This window comes from Coptis chinensis, chromosome 4, assembly GCF_015680905.1.
Source record: "Coptis chinensis isolate HL-2020 chromosome 4, ASM1568090v1, whole genome shotgun sequence".
NCBI lineage: Eukaryota > Viridiplantae > Streptophyta > Magnoliopsida > Ranunculales > Ranunculaceae > Coptis > Coptis chinensis.
This window is the reverse complement of record NC_141459.1, coordinates 12,183,821-12,210,170: the sequence shown is the minus strand read 5'-3', so window position 1 is coordinate 12,210,170 and position 26,350 is coordinate 12,183,821. Positions and strand designations below refer to the sequence as shown.

The 26,350-nt window shown below is 37.4% G+C and overlaps 1 protein-coding gene across 5 annotated transcripts; it reads right to left on the bottom strand.

The window, feature by feature from the left end:
- Window positions 1-11,455: 11,455 nt before the first annotated feature.
- LOC147501926 (beta-galactosidase 5-like) lies at window positions 11,456-16,493 on the bottom strand. 5 transcript variants are annotated; one of them, XR_015221511.1, is made up of 9 exons: window positions 15,717-16,251; window positions 14,129-14,880; window positions 13,906-13,992; window positions 12,947-12,990; window positions 12,717-12,862; window positions 12,287-12,316; window positions 12,080-12,190; window positions 11,887-12,000; window positions 11,456-11,795 (listed from the first exon to the last, which is right to left on the bottom strand). XR_015221511.1 is itself a non-coding variant. In XM_086606922.1 (9 exons), exons 6-9 carry the CDS (start codon window positions 12,813-12,815, stop codon window positions 11,640-11,642), a joined length of 480 nt encoding a protein of 159 aa, XP_086463048.1. In that variant the 5' UTR covers window positions 12,816-12,862; window positions 12,947-12,990; window positions 13,906-13,992; window positions 14,129-14,880; window positions 15,717-15,788; window positions 16,417-16,493; the 3' UTR covers window positions 11,456-11,639. The 5 variants fall into 5 exon arrangements, 3 of the variants coding, with proteins under 3 accessions (XP_086463048.1, XP_086463046.1, XP_086463047.1); XM_086606922.1 differs by lacking the exon at window positions 12,287-12,316 and adding an exon at window positions 16,417-16,493 and having other exon boundaries at window positions 15,717-15,788; XM_086606920.1 differs by lacking the exon at window positions 12,287-12,316 and having other exon boundaries at window positions 15,717-16,462.
- Between the last annotated feature and the right edge of the window lie 9,857 nt (window positions 16,494-26,350).

Sequence of the window (26,350 nt, the reverse complement as noted above, 5' to 3'; positions counted from 1 at the left end):
TGGATAAGTTGTAGAAGGACAGCATGTAAAAAATGAGGATGTGGGTTTAGCACAAAACTCATTCATAGTGTAGGTAGGGACTGTCTCGGTCGAAAATGAAGGTGTCAAACGCTTTTTGTCTTCTAAAGTATTTGTTTACTAGGTGGATTTAAAACTTATGAAGCCTGAAGAAACAAAATGATCGAAAGTGCAAACTCAAGATTCCTTTGAAAGGGTGGAAGGAGGGAAGTCGAGGTGGATGTTGTGGAAAGTAGTTCTTGATAGGGTGAATTATCACCTGCTCTAAGAAACTCATCGAATTGCTCATCTATATTGGTCATATCCTCGTTACTATGATAGTCCTCTACATCTTTGAGAAAGTCATATATCTCATCCTCATCCGTAATATGTGTATCGACTAGAGTAGGGATGGAAATGTTGGAGTCCGAACTTCCAAAGGAAAGAAATTTGGGCATATGATTATCGGGGAGCGTGTTGTTGAAATAATCTCGAGCAAAGCTTTTCGATCATGCTAACCTCTCCATCCATAGGCGAATCGGTAATGTGGTGTCTTTGTTTTAAAAACATTGACTTCAATAGCAAGATGGCCAAAAGACATGGACATTGAACCATCGCGCAATTAATGAGCGCATTGGCGGTTGCCGGGAAAGGATGCCCTAAGATGATCGGGAGAGTCGTTAACGACTACGGTCGAGGATGACAAAATCAGCGGATAGTAAAAATCCTGAACTTTTACGAACATTTTCCGGCGACTCCTTAGGATACTTAATAGACCCGATCAGCTAATTGCAACGCGTCATTTTAGTGGGTTGCATCTCGTCTAGACCTATTTGTCTATACAAATAAAGCGGGAGTAAAGTTAACATTAGCCCCCAAGTCTAATAACGCCGTCGCCGTATAAGAATCTCTAAGGTGCATTTATGCAAGAGGGATGACCGGGGTCCTTGTACTTAACAATTCCATTATGTTTAGATAGAGTTGGGAATTGTTACGTTAAAAGCGTTGTTTGGTATATTGGTCTTACGCTAGTAGTACACAACAAATTTAAGAAACTTAGCATGGTGTGGTAGCTTTTTAATAGCTTCGAGGAAAGGAAGGTTTATAGTTAGATTCTTGAAAACGTCCCCTAATCTCCTCATAATTAGTATCCCTAGTTAACACGGCTAATTTTTGTGGAAACGGTGGTTTCTATTTATATTTAGCAATGGTATCACCTGGATGTTTAACCGTGGCTTTGTTTCTTAGGTTGTGTTATGAATCGGTACCTCTGCGGTGGTAGGCTCTTGGTTTCTATTTCGATTATCTAGTAAAATAGCGGGTGTAGGGGCTCTTGGTGGGGTAACTATAGGCATAGTTACTTTGTTATCAACCACTCTGCCCGAGCGGAGAGTGGTGATGGCCTTTTAGCTCACCTACATTTTCATATTCATTACTAGTATTATCGGTTACCTCAAAGGCTGTATTTGTTGTTCTAGGATTAGGTATTTAGTGACTTGGAAACACACCTTTGGGTTGGGCTTTATCTTGAGCCAACTGTTGGGTTAAATTATTAACTGGATTGTAGAAGTTGTTGGTTAGATTGAGCCATGGTTTGGAAAAGTTTTTGGCTCACTTGTATGAAGGTGTCAAGGCGATCCGGTTGTGTGGGTGTAGTAGTCGCGGGTGGTGTATTTCGAACTATATTCAGCGTGAATTATTTATGGGTGGATTTTGGATAGTTATTATTTCTGCGAACGATACCTCTATTAGCATTATAATTATTATAAATACCTTGACTTTGTGCTTGACCTTGTCGAGGTTGCATTTGGTTGTTATAATTATTAAAATTACCGACCTGTCCTTGTCGTGGTGGAGCTTGGTTAAAACTTTGTGTTGGCCTAACATATTGATTATTGTACCCTAGAGGTGTGGCGTGTTGGTTATTTCTCTAACGAAGTTGGGATTTTGTCTCCAAAGTTAGGTTCACTATTAATGGAACAAGCCTGTTCATAGGCAATAGGGGACGATGAGTCGGGATGCTTTCGAGGGGCTCAACAAAAACTACATGGATTTGAATTTTACGTTCATGACGGGGATAGGCTTTTGTTGAGCGAGAAATGGCCTCTACCTTTTTAGTGAGTGATTGATTAGAGTTTTAAGCTTCGGGTCGTGTTTAATTTCAAACATACCGGTGGCCTTAACTGTATTAGAAGAACTAGCGGGCGGTGGATATCATCACTACCCCAGTTGTTATTTCGCTTTTAGTTTGATCCTCTAAAAATTTATAAAGCCTCCGAGGCTCCTTTGCTTAAGAAACTACCCCATTCATTATGTCCAGGACTTCTTTATGGTGGTGTAGAAGTCTTTGAAAAAGGCCACGAACTAACGTGTCTTTTCGGTAAGTTATGATCACGGACACTCTATAAGGAGATCGGTGAAAGCGATTCCAAGCCTCTGAAAATGTTTCATGAGGATTTTGTCGAAAAGAAATGAATCTTGGAAAGCATCTCATCCGTCTTTTAGGGGTGGGTAAAATGTTCCATAAACAATTTGAACAAGTTTAGCCCACGAGTCCATAGAATTAGGCGTTTGGGCGAGTTAACCAAAGGCAGCGCCTTACCGCTAAGGTGAAAGGGAATACCACGAGTTTAATTTGTTCCGCACCTACCGTAGGATGGTGGAATGTTGTTAGGACTTGTTCAATCTACGATGATAGCTGATAAGGTTTTCATGGTCAATCCATGAAAAGCGGGTAACAAATTAAAATATTTGGGGGATTCGAAATCCTGGCTAATGGTCCGCTAGAAACGATGCAAGATTTGGGGCTATCGCTCAAGGCTTTGTAGAAGTCGAGAGAGGAGTCTCTTCTTCGTCGGGCATTGTGTCGGTGATGTGTGTGAAATAGTAGCTAGAGGTGTAGTGGGTGGTATACTAGATAGACTTGTTTGTTGGCGTTGTTGGGTAATTACGTTCGGTGTTTTGTTTGGCGGACCTTAATCTCATACAAGGCTAAAACCAAACTTAGCTAAAGGCGTCAACACTCCAAACAATTCGATATACTAGTATAAACCTCTAACGAGGAGATGCAAGGTATGGAAGAAAGGAATACCTGATTGCGTCCTTGCCGGCTTATGAATAGCGTCTTGTTTACGCGTGTTCAGTGTATATAACAAGTTAGAACACTAAAAAACTTGAAAAATCAAAGTTCGAGTCAAAACTGTTGAAATCCGGAAAAATTAGCAAAGGCGGGTGTCGCTCTCATAGAAGCGTGAAAAGCTCGTGTAATTTAATTTTCAAATGTTTTTTAGGGCCGGTCGCTCCAGCGTGGGGGGCGCTTCGTGTTCAAGCTATAGGGTGCGGTGCGGTCTTATAGGCGGTCGCTTCGGTGTATTTTTGTCGGGAACTTTTCAGCGATGAATCGGAAAACCACGGTATGAATCAAACCCGGGGTGGGTGGGTGAAAATGGGACTTTAAGAAAAGTACTTACACTCTGAAATTAATGCGAAAGTGAAACTAAGATGGCGGCCATAGCCATTTGATAAGCGTAAAAGAATAATTTTACTAATGAATAAAGCGATGAAACTCTAAGCGTAAGTAAAACTAAGCGATAGTTTCGTGCCTAATTTATCAAAGATTCTACTCTCGATCCTATGAGATATAGTGGAGTAGGAAGTTAGTTCCACTCCTATCTCTTCCGCATGTTAATGTTCACTCATTATAAGTAATCTACTCTAAGTCTAATAAAGAGATTTCTGAAGTGGCAACTAGACTATGATGCAACTACCCACAAGATGCAACTAGTCGGTTATCAAAATAACTATGGGAATGCTTCGTTGATTCGATTATAAGGAGTTAGAGGGGATTGATTCCACCTTAACTCAACTTAATCTATTAACGGCGAATCGTAAGTGTCGAATTGAACTGTTTAGTGAGAACAATTGGTTCTTCCTAATCCCTAATTACACATGGTATTCCTACCAATTCATAACTAGCATGTGAGCGATTAAACCCGTTCTCATGGTGAACTAATCGTTTCTAGAGTGGAAGGAAATTACGGCGACTTCTACGATAATCGGAATCAAGCTTTCATCAAGCTTCTCACCCCCTCTAATGGAGGTTTAACCGAGAATCATTCTGCAATTATTTTCGATTAAATTTAAACTAAACATGATATAAAGAATTGAAATTTACTAATCTAAATTAAACAATAATTAAAATCTAATTAATAACTAAGAATTGAATTACAAGTAATAAATGAAATCGGATCTAACACAAATGTAAATGACAAGAATCGAAATTAACAAACTAGCTATTTTATTAATCAAACTAATTAAGAGTAATGATTCTAAAGTTTAATCTAAAACAAGAATTGGATTTGAACTAAACTTAACATAAAAGAATTAAATCTAGATCTAGAAGCTATTCTAATGGCTACTTTCTATTCTAAGCTACTTTCTATCTACCATTCTCTACTAAAAATCTACCATTAACAAAGAGCTAAGCTTTGGTTTTATACTTTCAGATCAAAATCGTGCATGGGCTTGGGAGCCATGTTTTGGGCAGAAGGAATCGGGCCCAAACCCAATTCTTCGATCCAAAAAGGCCTCTTCAGCTGCAGTTGGCTTCAACAGACTTTTCGTCCACTTTTGCTCCTCTAATTGGATCAAGGCTTAGACCATTGGAAAGCTCTTTCCGAGCGGTCGTTTTGACATAAGATAGGCCCCATTAGGTCACGAGTTCAAAGATATGGCGCCGGAAGTTACATTTGACTTTGTGTGTTGTTTTGTTTTAGCGTCGACTTTTCAGCTTTTGGCCCGGGCTTTAGAAAGGCTTTGTCTTCTTGAATCTTGGCCTTTAATCATAGAACTCCTTAGTAAACCGACCTTTGCTCCTTTATTTAGCTAAAGTGGCACATTTACGCACATAATGGACTTTGAAACACGAAATGCATAAAAACACAAATGTCGGTGTTAACTCTTAATTATTACTCACATAATTGGTCTAATAGTATGGCTGTTACAGGGTTAAAACTACATTTTGGGCTCTTATCCGCACCATTAGATCAAAATTTCTATGATATTTGGTGTTTTGCCACACCATTAGACTTAGCCTTAAGGCTCGAGACATCTGACCACACCCTCCAAGTGGAGAGGTCCGGTTATCTAATTGAAGTATTCCCTTTAAAGAAAAAGGTGGAAAGGAATGGGGAAGGAATACATCGAGGAAAAAGGATTTAATCCTTGTAGATAGGATCTTAGAGAAGGGTTTCTTCTACATCCTTGAGACCGTAACTTCGTGAAAATGCTTGAGTAATTGACCATTTACTTGAAAAGTGTTGTTATCTTTGTGGTTATTTAAAGTAATAGCCCATAAGGGGTGATTTGCGATTATATATCCTAAAAGGACCGATCCATCGGTATTATTAAGTTTTCACGGAAAAAGATGTAATCTTGAGTTATAAAGCAAAACTTTTTGACTGACCGAAAAGCATTACTTTTGTATTAACTCCTAATTCTTTTTTTTTTTTTTTTAATAAGAATCATATGGGCAAATGTTATGCATATTATATATGTTATTAGTTATATGCATCGTCTAATACTTTATGTTGTAGATGATATGGTGTGTGGTGACACCACGAGAAGATCATATCATCGATTACCTTATAAAGTATAAGTAAGCGTTCACAACCTAGATGGATTTTGACAAACCATTGGTAAGGTTGTAGTATAATCAGTATTAGTCTATCTTGACTCTGAGGATTACACTAGGACACTTTATGTGTATTGAGCGAGGACCAAGTGAGGTTGTTTCTCTTTTTATCTTGACTATATAAGAGAATAAACACCTCTGTTATTATGGATGTTTGTCCTCTTAATCTAGATATAATATGAGGCACTTATGTGCATTGTATATTGCTTTAAATAATCAATGAGTGAGATTCATTTGTGAATCAACAAACTTCGATAGATTGGGTAATGACATTGTATGTAAGGTGTCTTTGTTGATTATAGAAGAAATCCGTGACCATGAGAAAGTCGGGTTGATGATGTCCCCTTAAGGAGTTCATAAGGATTGTCATGTAAACCCTGAGGTGGATTCGACATGACAATGAGGATTGAGTGGTACTACTCGAGGACATAAGAAGTTGATTAATGTAGTTGTAATTAACTTGACTTAATCAGCGGGCATTCAATATCTTAAAACGAGGGAGATCAGCGAGCATATAATATGGAACTTCATAAATGTAACCGTAATTTGGGATTAAAGGCGGTAGTGCAACAATGACCTTTAGTGGAATAAACCATTTGTTGATGGACTTAGGTAGGTGTTGCAGGGCCGAACATGGGAAGCCCAAGCCCGTCGAGGAGACCTAACCACGATTTCTCCTCATGGTCCCTATTGTAGCCTATAAATAGAAACCTCTTTCTCGGCCATTTTCTTAAGGTTTTCTTTGAAGAAAAGTAAATCCAAAAGTGGTTCCAAATTTTGTAAGTGAGAGAAGGCCAAGAGAGAAAGAAAGAGGGTTGGAAGATCGTTGCCCTTTTGCTTATTGTAGGAACCGTTATTTTCGAGAATCAATATTTCTACAAACCATGGAGAACCAGCGAAATTTGAATGATGGGGTTCTCACGATTTTTGAATAGAAAACATACCTTTTAGATCCGTTTTGATAACTTTGAGAATCCAAACTTTATGAATCACGAATCAACAATCAACCCCTTGATCTTATTGTATTTCTTTAGAATAAATTGGGCGTTGTGTGGACAGCGATCTACCCGACCCCCTTCTTTCTCTCAAGATCATAGCGAATTCATATCTCACTTTTCTTGCCTCTTTTTCAGAATAATGAATAGTGAATTTGGCCCAGAGAAAGAGTATTCTATTTATAGGCTACTGGCGAGGGACCATGAGGAGAAATTAGGGTTGGATTATCTACGGCGGGCTTGGGCTTCCATGTTGCCCGAACACCGCGCCGTCATCCGTCGACAACTTATAAAGGCTATTGTTGTACTACCACCATAATCCCAAATTACGTAATCGGCATAACTCCATATTATATGCTCGTTGATCCCGTGTTAAGATATCGAATATCTGTTGATTAAGTCAGTTTCGCTAAACTTCGTTTTATCGACTTCTGTATCGCCAGTGTACCAATCCTCATTGTCGTGTCGGAATAAATCCGCTGGTAGGGTTTACATGACAATCTTTGAGCTTTCAAGGGACATCATCAACCGACTTCTTCGATACTGCGGTTCGCCGATAATCAGCGGCACCTTGTCAATACCAATCCATCCGGTATGTTGATTCACAAAATAATCTCACTCATTGATTATTTAAAACGCAATATAATGATACGTGTAATACTGTTATTATATCGATTTAGGAGGACAAAGCATATAATAACGAGGGCGTTTGTTCTCTTATATAGTCGATATAAGGAGAAACAACCTCACTAGTCTGTTAATACACACAAAAGTACTAGTGTATCCTATAGTCAGATAGATATGCCATTATATACTACAACAATACCAAGTTTTGTCCAAATCCATCTAGGTTGTGAATATTTTATATACTTTATATTATGATGATATGGATCTTCGTATTCACACCCATATCATCTACAACATAAAGAAACATATGCATATAACTAATAATATATATATAATATGTATAATATTGCCCATATATTCTCAATCAAAAATAAAGAATTAGAGTTAATACAAAAGTAATGCTTTTAATATATAACACATCAACAACCTCCATTCTAAGGATATAAATACTGACAAAGATCAAGAGGGTTTGGCGATTCATAGATCTTGGATTCTCGAGTTATCTTAGCTAATCTAAATGTATGAATTCCTAAACAAACCGTGAACACCTTTATTCATTGCGCATGGTGTTTCCGCGGTTCGTAATCATCGGTGAAACCATAGCGGTTCTTACAATATGCTTGTCATGAATCATTTTTCATGTTTGTTTTGTAATCTTTTTGAAGGTCACTTAAGCATCATTTGAATCTCTTGAAGTTCGTTTATTTGCAACTTTCGCTTTTCCTTACATCGAGATTATAATTAAAAGGTTTTATTACCCACAAGGCCACGATGCTCTAGTTTGATTGGCGGATGATAGGTTTTCAAAAACAAGCTTGTAGGGTGCATCCCTATAGGTGTTTTAAAGCGGTTATGTATGCCGTAAATGGTTTAGCCGGCGAATGACGGTCTTTCCAATTTTGATTAATTTGTTTTCTAAGATACACTTAATCTCGATTGGAGACTTCCTTGACCACTTGTTTGAGGATGATCACGGAGTTGCAACCTTGTGGGTTTCTCATATTTTTTCATGATATGTTCAAACTTCGATTGCAAAAATGTAGACCACCATCAATCCTTTATTGATGGCTTTTGGAACACCGATCTTGAAAAAATGTTTTCTTTATGAAATAGACAACCATTTTGTTATCATTGTTACTGACATGGTATGACCTCGATCTATTTAGATACACATCTATAATTTCTTGGGATGTAAATAAAACCATTAGAAGTTGGGAAGGGTCCCATGAAATCCGAAGCCCAAAACATCAAAACTTTCTACTATGAGAATGGGACTTAAGGGCATCATATTCGTGTAGAAATAAAGACTCAGATGTTGGCAACGAATGCATGTCTTACAATAAAGAAAGACATCACAAAATAGTGTTGACTAAGCGGAATCCCACATTGTAATACTTAGCGGCAATTTTATTTGCCTTTGGAAATGTCATGGTTTCGTGACAAAGGGAAAGGGTCCAAACTGCTTTCACATTATGGAATCTGGCGTCGGATAATCAGAGGGTCCTTGCGGTATTTGAAAAGATATGGGTCATCGATGGTAGTACTTTACTCTGAGCTAGAAACTTCTTCCCTCTTTATTTTACATTTCCATAAGGGTGGAGTCCCTAACGGTGACCGGATAGTTCCCCGACATCGATATACCAAGGTATAGAAAGGATGGAGTAAAAGGTGCTCATCCAAAAAGAAATCTAAAATGTGATGGGGAATCACTCTCACTATCATTTGTTAACCTCAATGATGGTAATTGACCACTCGTTTTCAACTCCTTTTTAATCTTTTTATCTCCAAAGTGAATTCTTGAGGGAGGAGAATCTATCGGATCAACCTCTACTTAGCATTCTTAGCTGCGAGAAGGTACCTAAGTAACTCATGATCGGTCGCGGATTAAGGTTTTGACCCATCAAATAAGGACAAAATTTGTCTAAAGCATGCATAATGGCTAAAGAATTCCGCGACCGATTGGTTTTATAATTCCGTTTAGCCTCATTTAGTGTTTTAATTTTGCATAGTAAATAGCATGTAGGTCCTTATTATGCTTTTTACCTAGAGCGGTAGCGGTGTAGTGGTTGGCGTCACACATGAGTCTCAAATGGTTTGACCAATCAAAAGGTTGAATTATAGGTGCACTTATTAAAGCTGACTTTCAAAGGTTTCAAAAAGCCCCGTGATACAAAGTCAGGAGGAGTTAAACTTAAAGGGTGCATCTTTTATAAGAAGATTAGGTAAGGGGTTTAGCAATTTTTGAGAAATCTTGAATGAATCTTGATAAAATCCGTATGTCCTAGAAATTTCATTATGTCAAAGGATGTTCCGTGGAATAGGTAGAGTAGAAATTTTGTTTATTTTAGCCTTATCGGTAGCCCGTACCATTTTTTAGACACAATGTGACCTAACACTATTCCTTTTTTTACCATGAAGTGATACTTTTCCCAATTAAGGACCCGATTCTTTTCTTGACAATGCATACTGCTTTAGAGATTGGATGATGATGCGTCGAAAAGAAGAATCTCCATAGAAGGAAAATCATCCGTAAACACTTCCATGAATCTCTCCCATATCTATCGAAAATGTGTAACATGTAAGCGTTGAAAATGGCGTGTGCATTACCAGGACATAAAAGGCATCGTGCATAAGCATAGGTTCCAAAAGCGGTATGTGAAGGTAGTCTTTTCTTTGATCGAATTCATCAATTAAGATCACGAAAGTAACGAATACCCATCCAAGAAAATAAGCATGTCCCATCAAGCGTTCAAGCATTTGATTTACAAATGAAATGGGGAAAATGATCTTTCCTTGTGACCGCATTCAAGTTTCGATAATCAATACAAATCTTCCCATGATGGGAACCGTCTTTGCGGGAATTGACTCCCTTTTCCTCATTTATGGACCATGGTAATCGGACTTCTTTGGCACCACATTAACATGACTAACCCATTCAATGGGATATATGGTAAATGATTCAACATCAGTGAAATCGCCAAGATCTCACTTTACTACCTCTTTCATGAGTTTAAAGCGGCGTTCAGGCTCTCTAGTGGTCTTGGCATTCTCTTCCGTGATTGATAATAGGTCAAGCAAAATTCTTGTGATCTGTAGATCTTCATCTCGGTACCAGGTCAAGTAAAATCCTGGTGATCCACGATCCTCATCTCGATACCAGGTCAATGAAATCATGTTCTTGGCAGAAATGCTAGTTCAGGTCAATAAAATCCAGTTCTTTGCAGAAATGTCAAGTTCGGGTAAAAAAATCCTGGTGATTTGTAGATCCCCATCTCGATGCCAGGTCAATAAAATCCTGTTCTTGGCAGAAATGCGAGTTCAGGTCAATGAAATCCAGTTCTTTGCAGAAATGTCAAGTTCGAGTCAAAAAATCCTGGTGATCTGTAGATCCTCATCTTGATACCAAGTTAATAAAATCCCCGTTTTGACGCAAATGCGAAGTTCAGTCAATAAAATCCAGTTCTTGGCAGAAATGTCAAGTTCGGGTAAAAAAAAAATCTTTGTGATCTGTAGATCCTCATCTCGTTACCAGGTTAATAAAATCCTACTTTTGGTAGAAATGCGAGTTCAAGTCAATAAAATCCAGTTCTTGGTAGAAATGTCAAGTTTGGGTCAAAAAATCCTGGTGATCTGTAGATCCTCATCTCGATACCAGGTCAATAAAATCCTATTCTTGGAAAAAAAAAAATGTGAGTTCAAGTCAATAAAATCCAGTTCTTGGCATAAATGTCAAGTTCGGGTAAAAAAAAATCCTGATAATCTGTAGATCCTCATCTCGATACCAGGTCAATAAAATCCTACTCTTGGCAGAAAATCCTGATCTGTAAATCATTATTGCAACGGTTAATAACCGTTGGAAATTTCTGTTTGCAACGCTTATTAACCGTTGCAATAATGATTTGTAACGCTTTTTATAACTATTTCGTACACAAATTTAAAACCTTTGCAACGGTTTTTTGATTTCACAAACGCTTTTTAAGCGTTGATAATTTGTTAAAAATATTACTAACGATTCTTAACAGTTGCAAAATTGTTAGTTAATTTTTTTTAAAAAAATTTTAAAGTCGTTTGTAACGGTTATGAACAGTTGGTGATAAAAAAAAAAAATTTCTCATATTTTGTAGCCACCAGCTATTGCACCATATACAGAAATCATAAATTCTTATTTACACTAAATTTATCCTTTACACAATACATTTTAATACCATTTTACAAATAAACCATAATATACCTAGGAAAAAAAACTAATAAAGTACAAAACTAATCCAACCATATACATTTACAACTTTAACCGATTTTCTAAACCTCACAAACTTATTGTTGGACTATCACCATAAAAGAAGCTTTTGTACCATGATCCTAAACAAGAGATAACAACTTGCATTGTTGAAAACCTTATGCCCATTGATCCATATTTGACCCTTTCCTATAATTCCCATGTCCAAAGCCAACGGTCCCTCACCATTAGGTGCACTGAAATAAGACTACAAGTTTAAAGAGAAAAAGAAAAAAGTAAGTTTATGACGCCAAAAGTGACTTCCTCTAGGAATGTTAAGTCATAGTACATTTTCTTACCTTATACCATGTAAGTGGTTGCTGCCTTTGCATAACTAATGACCCACGCGTCCATTCCACTGATGAAACCCCACTTGGAGAGACAAGATTGACAGCTTCTCCTTTTAGACCCACCTGCATGAACAATAAAGAACGGCATAAATCGAAACAACATTGTTGGACGTGTTTTAAGCTCATTGAAGAAAACACTGACCTGATAAGACCATTTTTGCCAGGTTAAATCTCTTCTTCCCTGGTCAACTCCATGGAGCACAACATGACCCAGGATCCCAATGTTCCAATCCTCAAAATGTATCTCGATGTTCTTCAAACAAAGAAAATGATAGCATCAGTAATGATTTAAAATTTCGGCAATTCATATGGTTAAATGACAATGGCAAGTCATTTCAGTCTGGATTACCTCATTCCCTCATTTGCTTCAGATATTCGTCTTTTACCTCAAAAAAAGTAATTTTCATAAGTACCAACTCTACTATTTCACAGTGAACAATTAGATGATTCCAGCTGTGTGCCTGTCGTCTTAAGGGTGTTGTCGTGTGATCATTTTCCCCAAGTTAACTAGCAATAGTTGTGATAAATAATGGGGTGCTCTATCTATCAGATCGGTTTTTGGAGAAAATGGTTTTTAACCGGCACTAGGCAGCTGGATTCAACGAGGTCGGGATTTTAGGTAGGCTAGCGCCAGGAATGAAGGGTAATATAAAACACAATATATAATCATGACTGACAAGATGCTCAGCTAAACAACTAGTAGAAATAGATGTCCAATTAATTGAATTGACTTCCGAAAAAACGAAATCAATCGAAGAATACTTGTAGAACTTATGTACCTGAAACAGAAGAAACAAGACCACAAGCAAAACTCCTACTGCCATTGAACTGGTATAGTAAAATGGCACCCAGTCACTAAGTATGGGTGCAAATAGCATTGAGAGAATTCCGAAAACGAGACAGTAGAGACGCCACTTCTGAAACACTGTAACAAAGTTATAAGCACAATGTCAGTTATCAAAATAAACTAAAAGTCTAAATAGAAAAGAGAAACAATATAGACATCTACCTTCCTCAACGATCAGACAAGGTCAACCCCTTCCCATGAGTCAACTACCACCAGATTTAATCAAATAAACAAAGTGGATCAAAAGCAAAATTTTATGAAACCAGAATTTTGTATAAGGTTTGAAGAATGATGCCCTGTGCATACCCCACTTTGGAATTATGACAAAAGCTAGGCAGTACAAAAATAATAATACATGAGATGAGCTGGCCCTACTAGAAGATTCTCGCTGCATTGTTGCTACTTCTTCCTCAAGTTATTTTTGAGCATTAGACTCTTCATCAAGTCGTTCTAGAATGGTCGCATAGTTTACATCAGTGGTCTCACGAGCTATGTTCTCTCTTTGAGTGACCAAAACACTTAGAATATTTTACTAAATTTAAATATAATTTGATTTAGTTCCAAAATGACAATTCCATTCATATAAATCGTGCTTGAATGGACCCTAATCATATTATATAAGTAAATTTTCATCACTACTGAGATATTTGACGAAAGTGCACCAATCAATACGCACTTTAATCACTCTGCCATTAACAAAAGATGCTAAAAGGTACTGAACAGGGCAAAACTCATGTCAGGACACATTAAGGCTCAAAACAGAGCAAAGCTTGTTTTAGGAGACGTCAAAGACAAGTTTAAACCTTTCAAGAATTTTTTTCCTCAGGTATCACCATGAAGAAGAACTACAAAGATGGATACAATCTGCAAAGCGCATTATTACATACTCGAAATGTGGTGTAACATATGAATCATGCTTGGGGGTAAAACACAAGCTACTCCTTAGAAAAATGGGGGCGGCTAGAGTGAGATGAAATGCCTCCCTCAACAGATCCCAAGTTCCATTATGTATGCGGAGAAAAAAACACAATTCCTACCAAATCAAAGAGTATAAAGCTGGACTAAGTAGCATGTTAGAAAAAGGATGAATAAAAAGTTAAGTTCCTAAGTTATATACTAACCACACAGAGAAGTTGTCTTTTTCCAGGGGTGTCCGCCCTGTGGTTACTGAACTTTGCTTCTAAAACTGCTATTAGAGCGACGTTATCCTGCAAATTAATGGAATATTCACAAGAATTAATAGGGTACAGACACCAAGGAAAGTACGCAGAAAGAACACATGGTGCAAACCCACCAAACACCGAATCAAATGATTTTTCATAATGGACAATAAAGCGAGAGTACCTCTTTTGAAGGCAAAGGATGTCTGCACGATATCCAACAATCTCCCTCAATAAGTTTTGTCTGCGGTAGGCCCAAGAAGGGCAATAACTGTACAAATCATTTGAAGCATACACATCTGACAGAATATTGTATGAGAGCACAGTAAAGGTTCCTGAAGGTACGACCGTCCAAATCTAAATTGCCCATCACATCAACACCATTCACTGGAACCAAGCACCTCGGACAAGGGGTTGGGGGTGGAATTACATGGGAAGTCAATATTGTGTTAGCATGACCAACATGCAATTTCTTTTCTGCATCAAATGACACACACTCAAACTTGGGAACATGCCCAATATCATTAGCTATTGGCGTATAGGTCTTCAATCGTCCGACCTCAAACCAGGTTTCACCACCACTCCTTTTCGGTAACAGTTGCTGGATATGAAGGAGTAGATCCATCACTTAAACTAGTATTAAGCCCTATACTTGGAGTAGAACCGGACAGGCTCACATTGCTAGCTCCAGATCCAGAAGTATTAAAGCGTCCAAAAAGTTCTTCCTCTTCAGTGCCATTTTCATTTACAACACTAGATGCCCTTTCATGTAAGGTACGATGATGCTGCCAGGCATCTAAAAAGCACCTAGGAGAGCAATGGTAACTTTTCGCAACATGTATCTTTGCTTTGACACAACCAAGGCACTGTAAGGTTGCTTGTTAAGAAGGATGCACACTGCGAATTGCAACTTTTCGGTCACTTTGGATGCGATACCTGCAAAAGGAAACAGAAATGTAACTACATCACATGAATGACTTTTGCAATCTCAATAACAACATAGCATGACTATGCATTGCTTGAAACATTGTTAGAGAGAATTCAAGTGGATCGAGGACACTGCCCATTTTCATCATCACAAACAGTTGTCTTACTAACACGTCCAATAAATAGTCAGTACTTATTATTTCCCTTAGTTATGAACAACAAGTAAAAAACTAAATTAAGCTCTCTGTCGAGGCTATAGGCCACTCTACCATGTAAAATGTAACTATTATTTTAAGTATAGATGCCTCCAAACAACAGGCTTTACCCCCAAACAATATTACTTACTAACATACACAAGCCAGTAACATCATATGGAAAATAATATGAGAGTATCTCCTATTAGTCTCTTACACGTCCATATATGTGTGCCTAATTTTCACTTTCTGACATTATAGGGTGAAAAACGAGTAGAGCATAAAAAATAAAAAGAAGAAGAAAAAAAAAATGGGAAACTTACCACCTATACCTCAAGCAAAAACCATCAATAAGGGAAGATTCAGGAACATCATCCTACAATTTTACAGAAAGGATAATGCAAAAATAAAGTGAAAATTTCCTGAAAATCTAATGTTCAATTCACTTAGAGGGGATCAAACTGGACAGTAAATGACCCAATTTCTCTTGACTACATACACTTCCACAGGGTTACATTACTTGTTTCTTAAAATTCACACACTAAATCCCAGTTCATAACTTATAAAACACGGTAATTGGTTTAAACTACAACTACCATAATAAAAAAAATCAATCACTCATGGGGCTTAAAAATCCAAAACTAGTTTCACCTGTTCTTTTTGAAGTCGTGCATTTTCCTCCTCTAATTGTGTCACTAAGGATTCCAACTCCACTGTGTACGCCTAAACGCATGATAATAACAAAAAAAATTAAATCAACTCTGAACAAACTTATCCAATAAAAATCAAGAAACAAATCATCCAAACTGGGCCTGTTTCCTCTCCCTAGACCTAGCAGCAAACTCTCGATTCTTAATCATCCTTCTCTGTCTCTATTGCGCAACTTTATCAATAGGTTCCAAAACCACTCGTCTCTTCCCTCTTCCACCACCAGCTCTATCCCCACCATTCCCTAACCAAAGAATTGATCCCGAACCAGACCCACCAGCACCACTAACACCACTAACACCTTCCTAGAATCCAAAACCGGATCCACAACAAATCCATGTACCGGTCCAACCATTTGCAGAATCTTCATATCTTCCTCTCTAACCGCTCCAGCTTTAGTAAAAAAACTCTTCTAATCACTCACAACTTAACCCTTTAAAATTCAATAAATATAATCATATTAATCCTTAAACCCTACAAAAATAACTCTTTTTGCATCTGAGAAAGAAAAGATTAGATTATTTTTTTGAAGTCTTGAGTTTGTCAAGAATAGATGGTTGAATCGAATTGAAGAGTGAGAAAAGGGGAATTAAGGAAAGAGAGAGAGAGAGAGCGAAAAGAATTATAGAATTAGGGTTCTTACAGTGAGAGTGTGTGTGGGTAGAGAGAGATGGAGGAGACGGTGAGAGAGAGAGGAAAGAAAGTAAAGTTATGTTTTATATTTCTAATTTGCAACACTTCTCACCCGATTTTTAAGCGTTAGCAATTAATTCATAAAATTCACCCGCTTATATAGTGTTGGCAACTTGCTAACGGTAAATTAGCGTTGCAAAGCAAAAAAGGTTTACAAATATCCTATTATGGTGTAGTGTATGTTAATATGTTAAGTTTCGATACTGTTTTTAGTTGGAATGGTATCGAAACTCGTTTCTTTATATTCAAATATTTGTTAAGTATCGATACTGCTTTTAGGAAGAGTGGTATCGAAACTTTTTTTTTTAAAAACAAAATTCAAAATATGTATTAAGTATCGATACTGCTTTTAGTTGGAGTGGTATCGAAACTCGTTTTTTATATTCAAAATATATATTAAGTATCGATACTGCTTTTAGGTGGAGTGATATCGAAATTCATTTTTTAATTTCAAAATATATATTAAGTATCGATACTGCTTTTAGTTGGGGTGGTATCGAAACTCATTTTTTATATTCAAAATATATATTAAGTATCGATACTGCTTTTAGGTGGAGTGGTATCGAAATTCGTTTTTTTAATTTAAAATATATATTAAGTATCGATACTGCTTTTAGGTGGAGTGGTATCGAAATTCATTTTTTTAATTCAAAATATGTATTAAGTATCGATACTACTTTTAGTTGGAGTGGTATCGAAATTCGTTTTTTATATTCAAAATATATATTAAGTATCGATACTGCTTTTAGGTGGAGTGGTATCGAAATTCGTTTTTTTATATTCAAAATATATATTAAGTATCGATACTGCTTTTAGGTGAAGTGGTATCGAAATTCGTTTTTTATATTCAAAATATATATTAAGTATCAATACTGTTTTTAGGTGGAGTGGTATCGAAATTCATTTTTTAAATTCAAAATATGTATTAAGTATCGATACTACTTTTAGTTGGAGGGGTATCGAAACTCGTTTTTAAATTCAAGATATATATTAAGTACCCATATGAAGTATCAATATTATGTTGATTAGGAGCAGTATAAAAAATGAGATTATTTCCTGTTTATGTATGATATATCAGATATATTGCATACAAAATGAGTTTATAAAAAGCAAAAAGATCTACTTTCCATAATTCAAAAGAAGTTTAAAGCAGTTAGAAGAGATAGACAGATCATTATATCAACGTTAAGATTACAAAACTTTCAAGACGAAGAAGTTAAAGCTGGGTGGAGGTCTTGGTAGGGTTTACATCAAGATGTTTGGTTTCAAGAAGAGTATTGAGGCCAACTTGCACTTCAGGGTCATCTAGCTAAGCAGTTGGGTGTACTGATGAGAGAGTCGGGGTTGAAGATTGAAGTAGCCATGTCGGTCTTGGAAAATTCAGCAGTAGGCGGAGTGGAGTCTACAACATCGATATCCAGATCATGGGCCGCAAGGTCAGAGGGCATCTCGCTCTTGTCATCAGAATCAAGATTATACTCCTTGATAACATCAGGAGGAAGATAGGATCTGAAGCCCTTCATGGTATCAACACAATATTGCATATGCTCAGTGTTGGTAGCTAGTTTAGCATGGGCCTTCTCCAATTCAGCTTCCAGATCAATTTTTTGGGCCGCCCATTCCGTTTGCTCAGAGGCAAATGAGGTTTTTGTTTGGGCAAGTTCTTTCTCCATAGCCTCAAAAGAGCTTTGCAGTTTCTTGTGCACCGCCGTGTGTTCAGCGAAATAATTCTTCACCTCGACAGCATGATTTTGCTAAACTTTCTCAAGAGATTGTTGAAGATTTTCTTTGTCCTTCTTCAACTTTTGGTTCTCATCTCTATAACGGTGGAAGTTGGCCATTTCACTATCGAACTGCCCCACAGTAGTAACTTTAACTTGGGATGGAGATATAGTTTATGAATACAGAATAAGTAAATTAAGATAAGAATAAGGAGAAGGATAAATACTTACTTTTTCAAACAAAAGTTGGAATCGTTCATCTATGCTAATTTCAATCATTGCCGATCTATCTCGAGGAAGTATAGTATTCAGCACAAGAGCTTTTCCGAGGCCTAGTATCGGAGGTTCAGAAAATAGAGAAGCAGTTTTTGGAACTTTGGTCTGATCTCGAAAGACAAGTTTCACCTCGAAATCGCCAGCTGAAGAAGAAGAATCAAAAGCAGTAATCTTTGGATTGGCTGGAATAGTTGAAGATTTGGAGGGCATATTAACAGGTGCAATGTTAGTAGTAGTTTTTGCAGTTTTGCTTGTTTCGAGGCTGGTGGTGCTGAAATATGGCAAGGTTATTTTCTTTTTTTTGAATGAAGACCAATGTCAACATTTTTATCTTTGGAAGAAGTGGGAGCTTAGGAAGAACTGCCATCTGTTGGTTTTCTCTTGAGCAGAAACTTGTCTAGAGATTTTGATAATTTGACTGGAACATGGGGAATGCGAGATGCCATATCTGTGAACAATAAGCATTGGTGGTCAAACACATCGTGCAAAAGAGGATAATTATAGAAATCGGGAATCTCTTATTTGATTTGAGGAAAAAGATCTTTAGTCATTTTAAAACCATTAATCATATATTCAAAATAACATCGAGGTGTATTAGCAGGTAATTCAGTGGAATCAAAAGTTTTTATTAATACTTTTTCAGAGGAACAAGGCTTTAAAGGACATGGAGTAGTTTTGCATGGCATAACAGATTGGGGAGGTAAAGAATATTGACCTCGAAGGACAATACTTTTTAAGAAGTATAAAGGAGCAACATAATTATCGATATCAGGAAGATCGACAGTCAATTTTGGATTGCCGTATTTATCAGTGCCAGTTCAAGCAGTGATTTCTTCATCAGTGCCTTTTAGAAGATCCATTACTCTAGTGGATTCTCCAAGACTTCTTATCGAGGTTGGTGATAAGAGCCAAAAACTGTAGTTTTAGCCCCTTAACAATAATACATTTAGACCAATTATGTGAGTAATAAATAAGAGTTAATGCTGATTACGTGCTTTTATGTATTTCAGGTATTGGAGTCAATTATGTGTAGAAATATGTCACTTTGGCGAGATAAAGGACCAAGGGTTGGTTGCTAAGGAGTTCTGAGATTAAAGGCCAAGATTCAAGGAGAAAAAGCCTTTAAAAAGCCCGGTCAAAGCTGAAAAGGCAAAGTCAACGCGGGCAGAAACAGCGCACAAAAGTCAGTAGAACTTCCGAAGACCGTATCTTTGGACTCAGACCTCAGAATTGGGTGTACCTTATGTCAAAACGACAGGATCGGAAAGAAATTTCCAATGGTCTAAACCTTGACCCAATCAGAGGAGCAAAAGTGGATGAAAAGTCTATTGAAGCAAAATCCAACTGAAAAGGCCTCTATGGACTGAAGAAATTGGGTTTTGGGCTCGATTTTCTGGCCCAAAACATGGCTCCTCAGCCCATGTACGAAAATGTGGATCTTGTCTCCTCCATTTGAATAGAGAAGACTTAACTCTTAAGAAAATAGTTAGTTTTAGGTAGCACAAGTAGCCATTAGAGCATAGTTCTAGATCTAGTTTTCACTCTATTAATTAATTAGTTTTCATTTGAATTTAGTATTTAAATAATTGTTTTATTATTCATTAGATTAATAAAAGTAGTTAGTTATTGATAATTTTAGTTTGGTTTATTAAATTACTTAGATCTAAATTCAGTTATTAGTCGTTATTCATTTTTTAGTTGTTTAAATTAGATTTGAATTCTTAAGTAGCTCGATATAGTAAAGTTATAATATTTATGCCATGTCTTGTTTAATTTCATATGGAAATGATAGTTTGATGAATCAAGGCTAAACCTCTATTAGAGAGGTTTGATAAAGCCTTGATGAAAACTTGATTGTGTAGTATAGAATTAGTTGTAAGAGTCTATTCCACTCTAGAAGATAGTTGATTCGCCATGAGAATGGGTTGAACTTCCTCACATGCTAGTCATTAGTTGGTAGAGATTGTCATGAATGATTAGGGATTAGAACGACCAATTCTTATTGTAAGAACGTAAGAATTGGATTACAACAATTTATGCTAGGCTATTAAATTGGATTCAAGGTGGAATCAAATTTCCCTAATTCTTTATCTAGATTCAAACCTTAGTATTTCCGTCATTTTGTTATTTGTATCTTGTTAACATAATTGCATAGTAGTATAAATCCCACATTACTCTCATTAACTTTGGATAGACCGATAGTCGTAGAAAACATTGAATACTAACGAGCTAGGAGTGGAACAAATCTTTTACTCCAACTCTATTTTGATAGATTCGAGAGTAGAATAATCTTTGATATAACACACGAGAAAATAGTTTTAGTTTTACTTGCGTTTAGAGTTCAATCTTTTATTCGTAGGTAAAACTATTCATTTTATGTTTATCAAATGGCGCCACTGCCATCTTAGTTCTCGTTTAGTATTGTTTTCTTTAGTATTGTTAGTCTTCTAAAGTCCCATAACCCACCCACCCTTGTTTGATTCTAACTGTGGTCGTTTGTTTCAGAACTGAATTTTCCTCGCAGGAATACACGGAGCGCGATCCGCGCCCTACTCATGCAATATTTGGCCCCGCCCCTCTAAGCTTGGAACTTGAGTTTTACCTGAAGCGCGACCAGGCTCCTAAGGCAAAACTTCGAGTGCCCCCGGCACAAGCGCTGGAACTTGAGTTTTACTGAAGCCCAGCGCCCTACCAAGGCAAAGTTCGAGCTCCCCCCGCGCTAAAGCGCCTGGAGCTCGAGTTGAACCTGAGCGCGACCCGCGCCCTACCTAGGCTGATTCTGAGCGCGACCTGCGCCCTCTACTCTGAACCGCCCGATTTCCACAGGTTAGTTCAAACTTCCATTTCTTTCAAGTTATTCAGTGTTTCTAACTCATTATACACACTGAGCACGCGTATACAAGATGATATTCATAAGCGAAGCAAGGAGGCATTCAGGTACTTCTTTCTTCCACACCTCACATCTCTTATTAGAGGTTCATACTAGCATATCAGGATTGTTTTGAGTGTTGTCATATTTAGTTAAGATTGGTCTTAGCCTTGCATGAGACTAAGGTCAGGTCGAAAAAAAACACCTAACGTAATCAACCGGCAACGTCAACAAACACGCCTTTCTAGTATACCACTCACTACACCTCTAGCTAGCATACTACACACCACACCTGAAATAATGGCTGAAGAAAGAGAGCCTCCTCTCTCTGACTTTTACAAAGCTTTGAACGATAGCCCTAAATCTTGCATCGTTCTATCAGACCAAGTGGGGGATTTCCGAATCCCCCTAAATATATTTAATTTGTTACCCATTTTTCATGGGTTAGACCATTAAAAACCTTATCAACACATGCGTAGGATTGACCAAGTCCTTACTACATTCCACCATCCTACGGTTGGTGCTGAACAAATTAAACTGAGGGTGTTTCCTTTCACCTTAGCCGATAAGGCGGCGTCTTAGTTAACTGCCCAAGCGACTAATTCTGTGGACTCGTGGGCTAAACTTGTTTAACTATTTATGGAACATTTTTACCCACCACTGAAGACCGATGAAATGCTTTCCAAGATTCATTTCTTTCGATAGAATCCTAATGAATCATTTTCAGAGGCTTGGAATCGTTTCACCGATCTTCTTATAGAGTGTCCACACCATAACCTCGCGAAAGACACGTTAGTTCGTGCCTTTTTGAAGGGACTGTTACACCAATATAAAGAAGTCCTTGACATAATGAATGGGGGTAGTTTCCTAAGTAAAGGAGTTTCAGAGGCTTATAAATTTTTAGAAGATCAAACTAAGCATAATAATAACTAGGGGGTAGTGACGATATCTCCCGTTCCGCTAGTTCTTTTACAACAGTTAAAGCCGCCGGTATGTTTGAGATGAAACCCGATCCTGAACTTAAAAATTTAATCGAATCTCTCACTAAAAAAGTAGAGGCTATTTCTGTTCAACAAAAGCTTATCCCCATCATGAATGTTAACTCTAATCCATGTAATTTCTGTTTGAGTCCAGAGCATCCCGACTCCTATTGTCCTCTCGCTTACGAACAACAAATATCACAACAAGATATATAATGTTTGTTCCATTAATAGTGAGCCTAACACAGCTTGGCGACAAAACCCCAACTTCAGTTGGCAAAGTAATCAACAACCTCCAAGGTTGTTTAACCCAAATGTTAGGCCAACAAACAATTACAACCAAGCTCAACCGAGGCAAGGGCAATTACAAGGAAATTATAATAATTATAACAATAATAATTATAATGCTAATAGAGGAATCGTACCGGTAAATAATAACTATCAAAATCCACCCATTAATAATCAACGTGCCATAGTTCCTGTCACACAACCTTTAACAAACACTTCTCCACAACCGGATCGTTTCGATACCTTTATGCAATCTCAACAACAGATTTTACAAGCCATCCAACTTTCCTTACAGCAGCTCAAGAGAAAGTACAACCCAAAGGTGTGTTTCCAGGTCAAGCGATACCTAATCCGAAAACAACAAACACAGCCTTTGAGGTAAACGGTAATACTAGTAAGGACAATGAAAACGTAGGTGAGCTAAATTCCATCACCACTCTCCGTTCAGGTAGAGTGATTGATAACAAAGTAACCATACCTATAGTTACCCAACCAGTGGTCCCTACACCAAATATTGAACTAGATACCGAAATGATAACTGAAGATCCTACCCCTGTAGCGGTACCAGTTAAACCATAGCCTAAGAAACAGAAAAGCAAGGTTAAACATCATGTTGATCCATATGCTAAATATAGAGAGAAACCACCGTTTCCTCAGAGATTAGCTATGCTAAACATGGATACAAATTTTGATGAGATTAGGAAAGTTTTTAAAAATCTAACGATAAACTTACCTTTTCTTGAAGCGATTAAAAAGTTACCTCACCATGCTAAGTTTCTCAAAGAGTTGTGCACTACTAGGAGTAAGACAAAGATTCCTAAAGACGCCTTTTTAACTGAACAATTTCCAACTTTAACGGAACATAATGGAATCGTTAAGTACAAGGACTCTTGTCGTCCTACGGTACAATGCACTTTAGAGGATACTCACACGACCACTGCTTTATTAGACCTGGGGGCGAGTGTTAACTTACTCCCTTATTATTTATATAAACAAACAGGTCTACAAGAAATGCAACCTACAACAATGACATTGCAATTAGTTGATAGGTCTATCAAGTATCCTAAGGGTGTTGTGGAAAACGTGCTTGTTAAGGTTCATGATTTCTACTATCCTGCTGATTTTGTTATCCTCGATATAGAAGTCGCTAATGACTCTGTTCCGATCATTTTAGGGCGCCCTTTCTTGGCAACTGTCAACGCTTAATACTTTATGGATTTGTTATAGCTTTTCTCCATAGCTTATCCTTGAAAACATATAGGATTTTCAAAAGACATACAATCAATCACCAAGGAGAGGAGACCACTTAAATATGATGAAGCAAATGAAAGCCTTGTTGCATGCAATTCAGAAGGAAGGATAAACAGTAGCAACTTCGTTAGTTTATGTATAGCTTTGACAAAGAGACTTGAAATTCCCTAGCTGATTTAGAGAAAGGACGAGACCTCTGACAGCTGTGAGGCAAGCTATATAACAATAATCAAGAGAGAAATTGGTAGAGATATCCACCTAGTCTAATGTAACTACCTAGTCTAATGTAGCACACATATATCCAATGTCAACATGCACATGCTTATACACATCTAAAGCAAAAGCAGAAGATATCTACTCCCTTTTCTTCAATTCAGACTCCTTGAATTGGAGTTCCTTCTCCTTCTTTTTGATATCCTAATTCAAAACAAAGTATAGTATAATGAGTTCAGGTTAAAGCTTAAATAGGGCATCCTAATAAGGTAATTTGTCATTCCTGAAATTTATCTCACCTTTGAAGAATCAAGAGGAATATCAACCTGTTGCACCACGCTCAAGAGGGAGAGGTGAATGCCCGAGTTCTCTGGGGGGAGTAACACTTCTAGGATTCTAACAATGAAACCAAAATGTTAGCCCGATCTGAAGATAATACATCAAATGAATCTCATAAGCAAACAAAAGGATAAAAAGCGAAAAACTCCAAGTAATAGTAACATATATAACTAACAATTTCTGAAATTAGACATTACCTTCAAACAAAGCAAAACCCCATGGCACCATCTACTCGAATTGAATCAAAACAAGCAGATCTGAAATTCCATTGAACTAGATACCTAGTAAGCAAAACCCCATGGAGATCAGATGCTCGATCTAGTGGAGAAGAGAAGCTCGAGAACACCTAGGTTGATCTAATTAAGACAACCATCGTGGATGAGTTTCCCAAACCCTAGAATTGGTTTGTGCCTATCGAAAAGTTTTTTTTTTTTCTTTTCCGGTAAGGCAATGAAATAACACATGAATTCTTATATCTAAACGGAATATTCTTATATTGCAAAAAATGTAAGTGATATTATACATACTTAACTACTTAGATGGGTTGGAACTTTGTGATATAAAAGGTTGGATATAACATATCAGTTATTATGTAAACGACATGACAAAATAGCAACCGATATGAAAAAATATAAACCGATATGAGAAATCTTGGTACATAATATTAAATCGGTTTTATTAAGAACCAATATAGAGGTATTCTTGTAACCGATATAAAATATGCTTTTTTTAGTAGTGATTCTTATCTTTGGCTCGGTTCCTTGTTGTCTTACCTTTTGGAACAAGTTCAAGTATTTAACTTGGATCCTACCTTCTCTTATATAACCTAAGGTCCATGGCGGCGGCGGTGGCGGCGAAGACGCGACTAGCAAAGGCAACATCTAGCGGCGAAGAAAAGCGGGCACCTAGCGGCCGATGCGCACCCGGTGGCGGCAAAAGCGAGCACCCAAAGAATAAAGCGGCGGCGGCCGGGCACCAGCGATGGTACCGGCGGCGGCGACGCGCAAGAGCGGGCACCCGGTAAAGAATAACACCAAAGAAGAAGCAAAGACGAAATTCACTTCTATTAAATGAAAGAGTTTGATGGGAATTGTCTTGATCGTCGGATATCCTGAAGAAGAAGAAGTGTTATAGAATGATTTTCTGCAATTCTTACCAGTATGGAATGAGTAAATAATCAAGCTACAAATCTCGATCTATATAAAACGGGTTTCTTTTTCAGCTATCCTTACCTAAAGGCACCAGCCGGTAGGGTGTCTAACCTATACTAGGAGTCTCAGACATACTTATGAAAGCCAACGAATATAGCAGCATCTGGAGAAGCACTAACTACTAGTTAGCGGTTATTTGCGGGACTCAGACATGTACCAAGCTAACTAGGACTAGTACGGCTTCAGTACCTAGTCGTTGGTTCTCAAGTTCCAGCTGTTGGGCCTTACTTAAAAAATAGACAAGGAAAAATCCCAAGATAAGGAAGCAAGGAGAAAGAAATGGACAATCTACCCTACAAAGAGAAATCCCAAGCCTATAACTAAGAACTCCCCCATTTACAAAAAAAATACAACTAACATCAGCTACCATCCTCCCCTGATTAGGCCCCTTCCATGTCATCCTCGACCTAAATCGGATGTTATCATCCTCCTCACTATCCATGTCATTTCATGATTCCAAGCCACAAATGTAACTTTTAATTTTGATCCATCAATCTAAATATATTGAGATAATTCAGAGATTACATCAACACCTAGAATCAGGAAAAAAAATACAAAACCAAAAAGTTAATACTAAAACCAGAACTCCAGACCCAACTCCCTCACCACACACACACAATACACCCAACTAATTAACACCCAAAGCAGATAAGCAAGCTAAATAAAACAAAGCAAAAGGCAAAAAAGAAAAACAGACACAAAGCCAAATGTATAACAATAAGAATTTAATTCACGC